Source organism: Penaeus monodon, chromosome 18 (genome assembly GCF_015228065.2).
Source record: "Penaeus monodon isolate SGIC_2016 chromosome 18, NSTDA_Pmon_1, whole genome shotgun sequence".
NCBI classification, from domain to species: domain Eukaryota; kingdom Metazoa; phylum Arthropoda; class Malacostraca; order Decapoda; family Penaeidae; genus Penaeus; species Penaeus monodon.
The window spans coordinates 23,453,959-23,464,407 of NC_051403.1; the positions used below are offsets into that span (position 1 = coordinate 23,453,959).

Sequence of the window (10,449 nt, forward strand, 5' to 3'; positions counted from 1 at the left end):
AATTAAGAGTTGAGTAATACTGTATATATGACACCAACTGTATCCTACAGGCTCCGACCCAACCAATGTTCTGGGCCTCACACCGAGGGAAGTGCGCCTGGCTGAGAGGGTCAGGGAAATGGAGCAGCAGAATCAGCTATTGAGAAGACAGCTGAGTATCTCCCAGAATCAGCTGATCCAGGCATGGGGAAATGAGGGGGAGGATGGGGCAGAGAAGATAGGGGAAGGCACAGGGACAGGGGAACAAGGTGCTACTAAGTGCAAAGAGAAGGTGAGGAAGATCAAAGATGGTTTGTTTTTAAAGGTGTTATTAAGGGAAATGTCAGTGTCATTCATTTGAGTTTGATTTTTGCTAATGTTATTTTTCTAATTACTTTTACTATCATTATTTTTCATTCCTGAAAATTATTTTATTAATATTTTTGTATTATTGCTGTTATTGTCATTATCATTGTTGATTATCTTTTTATTTGTCATATTGTTAATAGCATTATGATTATTGGTAATAGTATTTTTATTCTTATTACTATTACTTATATTATCTTTTCTTTACCAGAGGGTCAGTTGTCTGCCATGAATGCAGATAAATTTGCCAGCGTATATATTAAGATCCTCTCATTGATTTTCAGGAATTCGGTGTGCCAAAATGTGAGGTGCTTCATATAGCTATAGTGTGCGCGGGCTACAACTCCTCGCGCTCTGTTGTGACCCTTCTCAAATCCCTCCTGTTCTATCGCCGCAATCCACTGCACTTCCACATGATAGCAGATGCCAAAGCACAAGTAGTCTTGCATGCACTCTTCTCTTCTTGGAATGTTCCTCATGGTAAGTCAGGTGGAACTTCTTTGAATTGGAATTTCAGATTAATGTGTTTGTATTGAAGGGTGAATACTTGGCTATACTTGGGTACAATTAACAAATTTCTTTATGAACATATTAACTATGAGCTGATAATTCCAGCCATTACACTGGATATATGTAGAGCATTTAATTGTAATCTTTTTTTTTTAGTGTATGTAAGGGAAATAAGAATTTGCAAAATATAAATAATCTTTGGGTACCATTTCCTGCATATGGATGATAATGCACTTTACCTAATTAATCAGGAGGCAGAAGAAATGGCTATATGGCAAATGAGATTATTTGAAGATGAGAACAGGAGTTCACATCTTGGGGAACAAAATTCAGGCCTGGTTATGAAATACAGTAAGCTTCAATACAGCTCTCTCATCTTCATAGGAACTTCTGTTGTGTTGTTTCTTTCATACTATTAATATATCGACAACTACACTCCCTTACAGTTGAAGTGAGCTTTTACCTGACGGACAACCTTGCCGCCGATGTGTCCTGGGTACCCAACAAACACTATTCAGGAGTGTTTGGCCTGATGAAACTCACCCTCAACAAGGCTCTTCCACAGACACTCAAGAAAGTCATTGTTTTAGACACTGATATAACAGTTGCCACAGATATCGCTGAGTTGTGGAATCTCTTCTCAAAGTTTGGACCGAAACAAGTAGGTATATGTTAACTAAATGATGGACTTATAAAATATCTTTTGTGAAAGCCTGTTGATAACTGTGTTATTGACTTGATAATTATAGTTTGCTTTCTATAATGACTTGAATTTTGGAAAGTTTAATATTAATCTCACCATCTTTTTTATTATTATAGTATATTGGACTGGTGGAGAATCAGAGTGATTGGTACCTTGGTAAATTGTGGAAATCACATCGTCCCTGGCCTGCGCTTGGTCGTGGGTAGGTTTTGAACGTTGTTTTAAGTAGTTACTTTGTTTCATTCTTCTATCCTCCTATTCCTCTTGTTTTGTCTCATTTTCATCATATTCCTTTTGGTCTTTCTAATCTTTTCTCCTTCCTCCTCTTCCTCTTCTTTTGCCTATTTACTCCTCCCTCCTCCTTCCTCCCTCCCCTCTCTCCCCTTCCTTTTCCTCTACCCCCTTTCCCTCCTCCCTCCTCCCTCCTCCCTCCTCCCTCCTCCCTCCTCCCTCTTCCCTCCTCCCTCCTCCCTCCACCATTGCCACCATCATCACCATCAATCATCCTCATTATTATTACAGATAATATTGTTCCCATAATACACGTTATTCATAACTGAATTCCTTTTTCAGATACAACACGGGTGTTATCCTCATTCGCCTGGACATCATGCGGCAAAGCAACTGGTCCCAGAAATGGAAGCTAATTGCTGAGAGGGATCTGACCACACTCTTCTCAACACAGCTGGCTGATCAAGACATCATCAATGCCGTCATTAAGGTTGGCCATGTGGATGGTTTTATTATCATTTGTTTTATTATTTAATGTATATATATATTTTGTGTGTAGTTGTTTGTGGAGGTTTGCATTCATGTTGGGTTTTGTTTTGTTGCATTTTTCAGCAACACCCAGAAATCGTGTACAATCTTCCCTGCCAGTGGAATGTCCAGTTATCTGACAACACTAGATCAGAGTTATGTTACTTGGAGGTTACAGATCTGAAGGTATGTTGAACAATCTTTTCCTGTTTGTATAGGCCTTTGGTCTGTATTTGGATTTTAGTTCTGATAGCAGATTTTAATTATTTGAGTACATGCTATGACTAAAGATATTAATGTGCTACATGGCAGGCAATCCACTGGAACTCGCCAAAGAAATTAAAAGTGAAAAATAAGCATGTTGAATTCTTCCGCAATCTTCACCTCACTTTCCTGGAATATGATGGCAACCTTCTTCGTAGGGAGCTATTTGGGTGCAATCATTCAAGATCCATTATTGTGCCTAATCCTCTGTCTCAGGTAAGTGTTGTTAGCATTATGATATATAATTTCATGTTGGTAGATTAATTATTAATATTTTGTAAGTTTTGTAATACTTTGGGATATATATTATTTTTAAAAATTCAAACCTTGTTTTCAGCTTAATGAAGAAGATGAGTGCTATGAATTTCGTCGTGCGAGGCAAACCAACTACAGAACACACTTGTTTTTCCTCGACAACGAGTATGATCCGACGCCAGATGGTTTTGATGTGACACTTGTTGCTACATTATCCATGGATCGTCTGCAGATGGTGGAACAGTTACTGAAACACTGGGATGGTAAGATTTTGTTTTTTTTCTTTGTTTATATTTGGATGGTTTTAAAGTTAAGAGTAAGAATACGTTTTTGTTGTCTATGAAAATTATAATGGTAAATATGATCACAGCTCATAACTCTTTTAACATTTTTTGATTTTTTATTACAATTCACCATGAGCTGAAATGAAACGGCAATATTAACATTCATTGTCTTTCAGTCTCCATAGTTTTCTCTATGACATCTCCATTGAATACTAATACCTTCTTTGGTACAGATTAAATTGTTATTCATTTAACTCTTTAACCCTTTCCCGATGGGTAGTATTCATGGTGGCCCGGGTCTCGCTGCCAGGGGCTTATATCGTCGCCCTAGCATGTGTGACCGCTCATGCCAAATACCAGCATCCCTTGCTGTTTCTTCGTAATACTACGAGCATATGTTGTATTTTCAGTTATCATTATTTTCTAAAGTCTCTACTTGCCATATTTCCTGATAAATCAAGACTGAAGGATATTTTTGTTGTTATATAGACTCCATAGTTGATCATTATTCGGTCTATAGTCTGAGTAAATTAAGCAGTGTGTGGCATCAAGTAGTTGAAATCGTCGTTTTGTTGTTGTTGTTGTTGTTGTTTTTGTTTTTGTTGTTGTTGTTGTTGTTGTTGGTTTTTTTTTTTTTGCATAGTAAAAAGGAGAGTGTTAAAAACAACTTAATCACACTTTCAGTGGCAGAAAAATAATATTTTGCCGTGATTGTAACAAAAATAAGCTAATGGCATGTCTATACATAGATATGTAATTCTGAAGCATACCTTGTTCTCTAATTTTATATTTTAGTTGTAAGTAGTGTATCAAGTGGATGGTTAAGGTAGTAAGGTCTTTGCTGTTTGAGTGGCATTTTCCAAATATACTTTTTTTATGGAGACATTATTAATCAGGTAATGGATGCTTCATTTTTTGTTGGTGAGAGAGTACTCTAAATTGGCAAAGAAGTCTAAAGGAAAATGTTGAGAAATCTATATTTTTGGGTTCATAGAGGAAAGTCTGTTCGGGTGACTTCCGGTTAAATGATTGTGGAGACCCAAATGCTTCAGGTAGAGAAATGTTTGGGTGATGTTTTTGTGACATTGTATGATACTCTAGTTTTAACCAGTATTAGAAATGCATATGTATCCTGTGTTGGAAGGTCCAAGGATAGTCATGTGTCTGATGTTATATTGGCTGGCATTGTATATCCTTGTGGATCTTGATATAATCACTTTTTGAAGAGGGTTTTATTTTCATAATCTTGTTTTAGAATCCCAGATAGTCAAACACAGCAACAAATTCCTAGGAGAGAAAATAGATTCTTAGTTTCTTTCATGTGTATATTTTGTTCACAGAGAAAAATCAAAAGCAAGTTGCAGTAATAAAAAAAAGTAAAAAAAAAAAAAAAAGTATTCCAAAATAACAAATAATTCAGCTTTTGAAAATTTTCTCTGTGAGTCTTCTCTCATAAGTTCATCATAGATTTATAAGTAAACCATAGCAAATACATTGAAGAGATTTTGTAAGCTTTTAATGTCTTTTCCAGGCCCTGTTAGCCTCACATTATACATGTCTGATGCTGAGGCTCAGCAATTCCTGTCATATACACAGAGTTCAGAGATAATTGCAAGCCGGAAGAATGTTGCATATCATGTAGTCTACAAGGAGGGGGTAAGTTTGACAGCCTCAATTTTTTCCTTTTCAAATTTTTTATATTTGTGGTCTTAACTTGATTGCACATGCTGCCTCATGATACTTAAAGGTTTATGTTATGCATACTTACGAACAAGGAGAGTTGATTATCTCATTTCTTTTTCAAAATATGTTTATTATGATTTTTTATTTTTGTTAAAAAGGTGATCCTTTTTAACAAAAATAATTTTTGTTTTGTTTTTTGTTTTTTTGTTTTACTGTGTTGTAATTGTAGTAGTCTAACTTTTGGGAAAAGGACTTCTAGTAGATATAGTGACTTTTTGCCTTTTTGTTCCTAAAAGGTAGGATGATGATATTATTAGGTCATATCATCTATGTATCTAAATATAGATGGCCAATTTATTGTTATTATTATTAATTCTTTAGGAGAGGTTGTGGAAATGAAGTGTGATTGAAATAATTTTTTATAGAATTGTCATTTTTTTCTATTACTTAATTGTTTCTCTGTCATTATTATTTATGTATGTATATATATATATATATATATATATATATATATATATATATATATTTATGTATATATATATATTATATATATATATATATATATGATATATATATATATATATATATATTATATATATATGTATATATATATGTATATATATTATATGTATATATATATGTATATATATATATATATAGGTATATATATATATATATATTATATATATATAGGTATATATATATATATATATGTATATATATATGTATATATATATATATATATATATATATATATATATATATATATATTATATTTATTTATATTTATACATTTTATATACTTGAATATTTGAAGAGACAAAATGGTCCAGATCTGTATAGTTTATACTTCATTCATTATACATTTTTTAAAAAATCTCAGAATTATTTAAGAAAAGCACTTCAGTATTTAATATGCCTCTATTTGATTCCAGAATTTTTATCCAGTCAACTTCCTAAGGAATGTAGGAGTGCAACACGTAAACACTCCATACGTCTTCCTAACAGACATAGACTTTCTTCCAATGTTAGGGTTATATTCGTATTTAAGGAAAACACTCCAGAACCTACATCCTGATGATAGTAAGAAGGTAAGGATATTATAATGAAGTCAGCATTGTTATATTGTACTTTTTTTAACTATTATTATTATTATTATTATTTTTTTTTTTTACAATTCTGAAGTTTAGTTACACTTGTCTAAGTTAGTAAGCAGTGATAGGGAAATATATTTATGTCTGGACTCTGAATGTGTTTGAAATATATGATTTGTATATTCTGACTGGAACTTGTCTGAAGAGGTTAGATAAAGTTGTGGGTACACTTGTGACAGATAGTGATTTATCTTTCATATATTGCTGGTTTTTGCCAGTCAGCCTATCCCTCCACTGAATGTAGACTGAAAATGCTGAATATTAAAGTGATTAATACATCTTGGTAAATTTTACCTCATGTTTTATGTTAATGATTATTATTTAGGGTTTTTCAGTTTTCACTTGCATGGTTAACATTTTATATAAGAAATGTTTTCTAGTTAGAAATCAGAAGTTACATCTCAAGATAATTAGGTAACAGGATATGTTATGTAATGCTAGGCATCTTTCTTTTATGAAAAACGGTTTTGAAAAGTAACTTCTTTGAACAATTAAATGGTACTGATGGATGACTATTAGGGATGATGGTTCTCTTTGCATTGTAAGGGGATATGTGTCTGGTGAAAGTAATGGTTGGAATAATCCTAGATCCCTCTACAAGTTATAGGACTATGTATCTGAGCGTTGTATGGAAAATCTTTATCAAATGAACAATTATTCTTAATATGTCAGTAATAAACTTAGCAAAATAACTAATGCAGATTGACACCATTGTCCACAGCAAATGAATGATTAAGGTTCTTGTGAATAGTTTTCAATAGATGGCTGAAAAAATATGTAGTGTAACAATAAGCAAAAGAATTAAAGAAAAAGAAAAAGTATCCATTACTTTTTGCATGATAATTTGTTATCTCTTTCTCTTTCTAAATAACCATTTATTCTATGACAAAATTTTCCTCAAAATCAGTTTTCAAAGTAATTATCACCATATATAAATTCACTTAAAATGGAGTTTATCATGATTAACAAAAAGTAGTATTTAAATAATCACCTATCAGCTTCTTCATCTTTGTCCTCACCTCCCCCTCCACACACACACAAATAGATAAATAAATAAATGAATAAATAAATAAAATAAAATAAAGTGTTTGGTCACAGAATTGCCCTGACTATAGATTCAGGTTGAAGCCTGTGTTAGTCACAAATTTTGATTGATGGATTTATTGATAGATAGGTAGATAGATAGAGAGATAGATAGATAGATAGATAAATAGATAGATAGATAGATAGATAGATTGATTGATTGTATCTTAGCTTTTAGATAGGAATTAGTTCATCTTTCCAGAAATCTAAATTATATGTGTGATTATAACTATAATGTATACTTCATAGTTAGTTTACAACTGTTTTCCCCCCAGGCTTGGATTGTGCCGGCTTTTGAAACACAGCGCTACCGTCTTTCATTCCCCCGCAGTAAAGCAGAACTCCTGAATAGACTTGATATGGGAGAATTATTCACATTTAGGTGAGTAAAATGATGAATATTTAGATGGAATGTTGATCACGACTGAAATTTATGGATTAAAAATGCATTGTTTGTCCCTATTTAGGTTAGTTTCAATGCTTGTTTTTTTTTCTTTCTTTGTATTATTTTTTGTTTAGCTTAAGTTGATATTTCTACTTCAAGGTACCATGTTTGGACAAAAGGTCACGCTCCGACTAATTTTGCCAAGTGGAGGACTGCTACCACTCCGTACAAGGTAGGCCAAAGTTTGGAAGTGTAGACACCTTCCCTTACAAGCATCCAGACCTAATTTACAAAGAATTGAATTACTTTGATCATGTGGCTTACTTCCGTTCTCTCTAGTTGCTACCGAGAAGGAGTCAGTTTGAATCCATGTTAGGAAATGCATTATTCCATCTGACACAGAGTTCGTGTCTGTTATTAGTAATAGTACTTTATTCTTAATATTAACATTGCATATGTCTTCAACATGTTTTTTTACCACTTGAGTTAGTTCCTTAATTTGTTATTTTACTTTTTGTATTGCTGTTCATTTATTTTTTACTCTTTGTCATTTAAAGTAAAATAGTTCAGCATATTGATGAGAGAATCTAATGCATTCATGATGGTGCCATATTTTACTGTACAAGGAGTAAGTAAAATATTTGATGGTGATTATGCCAAAGCTGAAGATCATAGTTAATGTTTCACTCTTGATGTATCAACCCATTGTTGCTGAGGATTGCATTTACTTGCATGCCATACATGTCTAATTTATTTACTGTTTACCTTGATTGTTTTTTGTTGCCAATAGTATTGTTAAAAATGTAATGATTTTCTTAAAGTCAGTGATGATAAGAACAGCATTCATGTTGATAGCATTAGAAAGAAAAAAAATGCTGAAAACTCAAGGAAAGAGGAAATCAGGCAAGGTCAAGTAATTATCAAGTCCTTGGTGGTTGAACACTTGTGGAGTCATCTGTTTTGAGGCATTTCACAATACAAAACTACTGTGAGTATTACAAGTTCCTGGCAACAAGGGATTAATAGCATTAGAAAAAAGAATCCTAAACATTCCCAGGAAAGGCAAAGATCAGTTTTGACTTCTTGGCACCATCTGTGTGTAAACAAAAATTACAAAGCAAACCTACAGTTAATGTGGCTGGCATAGTAGCTTATCGATCTGAATAATTACCATTATCAAAATTATATTATGTTCAGTGGAATATAGTGTGAATGTTTTAGATATAGCATGTGTTCTCTTTAGGTGCAGTAATCTGTATTCTGCTCTTAGTTATCATGTTTTCAGTGCAAAATATAGATAATTTGAAGATATACTAACTGACAGGTGATATTTGATAAGGAAAGAGTATAATCAAAGGGTACTATATTGAGGGCCGTACCTAATGAATGTTATTGTGGGTGCAGTCCTGTAATTTGCTGACAGTGTGGATAGATTCTTCCCATTCTTAGATTATAAAAGAAATTACGTAACAGAAAGCTCTGTACAGCACCCCTACTCCCTGCAGTATGCCCCAGACATAGAACATGTTAGAATTAGGCTATCATAAATTATTTCAGTATTGATATATCAAAGCTTATTTAAATCTCATCTGCAGGTGACTTGGGAACAAGATTTCGAACCCTACATTGTTGTACGTAAAGATGTTCCTGAATATGACACTCGATTTGTAGGTTTTGGATGGAACAAGGTAAGGATAAAGTCTTTCAGTTCATGTCCTTTTCATATATCGTATATATTATGAATGGAAGTGGAGAAAATTGCCTGTTGTTTTAGTCTCTTATTATACTTTACTAAGAACTAGTTGACTATAGATTGCAACTGAAGATAAGTATTATGTAATTGATTTTTGTAGATGTTATCCACTTGTACTTCACTTCAAATGAATATTATTATATGTGATTGATATATATATATATATATATATAGAGAGAGAGAGAGAGAGAGAGAGAGAGAGAGAGAGAGAGAGAGAGAGAGAGAGAGAGAGAGAGAGAGAGAGAGAGAGAGAGAGAGAGAGAGAGAGAGAGATACAACAAAAATGTGTTTATATAAATTACATTGAATGTAGCTATATAGATTGTTAAGATATATCACCTCCATTATCATGAAAATTCATTCAACAGGTGTCACATATCATGGAGTTACACGTGATGGGTTTTGACTTCATTGTCCTTCCAAACTCCTTCATTGTCCACATGCCTCATGCCCCTAGTCTTGACATTGCCAAATTCCGTACATCTCCCCAGTACAAAAGGTGGGTTCAAGTTTCATTTTTGTATTTAGGTAGGGTCTGTTGTATTCTGAGTTGGAATAGTATGTGGTTGTTGTTGATTGTTAAGTTTTTTTTGTTTGATTTGTTTGCAAAAGTGCATGCTAAGTATACTGCCACCTTTGAAGAGGCAAAGTTTGAAGTTTTTTTTTTTCTTATCATCTCTTTTTAATTTTAATGCCAAGATCCTTAAATAGGCTTTCTTTGCATACATTCAATTTTGCACATTTTGCTTGTGAATTGACTCTGAAACAATGTAATAATGTGGAATTATCAGTGATAAAAATGTTTATATTTAAGATGATAATTAATACAGCAATTCTTTTGATGATGATTTCCTGTCCTTGTGAGATACAATGACATGCCTGCTTGATTCATTAGTATAGAATTGCATTTATTTTGGTCTTTGTTATATGTGATTGGGAATGATAAAATCAAGAAACTTCGATTTTGTTAAAAAGTAAATAGATATTTCTTATTGAGGTTTAGAAATTTTCAGTTGGATATCCACAGATATTGATTTTGATCTGATTAAATTTCCCTTATAGAATCAACATTCAACCCATAACCCTTAGATCCATTTCATTCACGACAATCACATGACCGAAAATCCGGGGATTAGGCTTGTGTGATCGGCCATTCTGCTGGGTGTGTGGCTTGTAGGCCGGGCACACACGAACACTTGTGTGCGGTGACAAGGCTCTGCGCCTCCTATCTGCAATGTTATTTTTGCCTTTTATGCTTAAGCGTTTTTAGT

General features: G+C 33.2%; 1 protein-coding gene across 1 annotated transcript in view; it reads left to right on the top strand.

Annotated features, from left to right (window-relative positions):
- Window positions 1–9,677, top strand: part of LOC119584333 (LARGE xylosyl- and glucuronyltransferase 2-like) — a gene marked incomplete at its 3' end in the record, with an annotated part of 11,364 nt that extends 1,687 nt beyond the window's left edge. The window contains 14 exon segments of the mRNA XM_037932889.1: window positions 51–271; window positions 630–825; window positions 1,302–1,516; window positions 1,675–1,760; window positions 2,132–2,279; window positions 2,402–2,503; window positions 2,630–2,797; window positions 2,919–3,099; window positions 4,652–4,776; window positions 5,739–5,894; window positions 7,316–7,422; window positions 7,585–7,657; window positions 9,021–9,113; window positions 9,547–9,677. Coding sequence (XP_037788817.1) covers window positions 119–271; window positions 630–825; window positions 1,302–1,516; window positions 1,675–1,760; window positions 2,132–2,279; window positions 2,402–2,503; window positions 2,630–2,797; window positions 2,919–3,099; window positions 4,652–4,776; window positions 5,739–5,894; window positions 7,316–7,422; window positions 7,585–7,657; window positions 9,021–9,113; window positions 9,547–9,677 — 1,934 coding nt within the window.
- Between the last annotated feature and the right edge of the window lie 772 nt (window positions 9,678–10,449).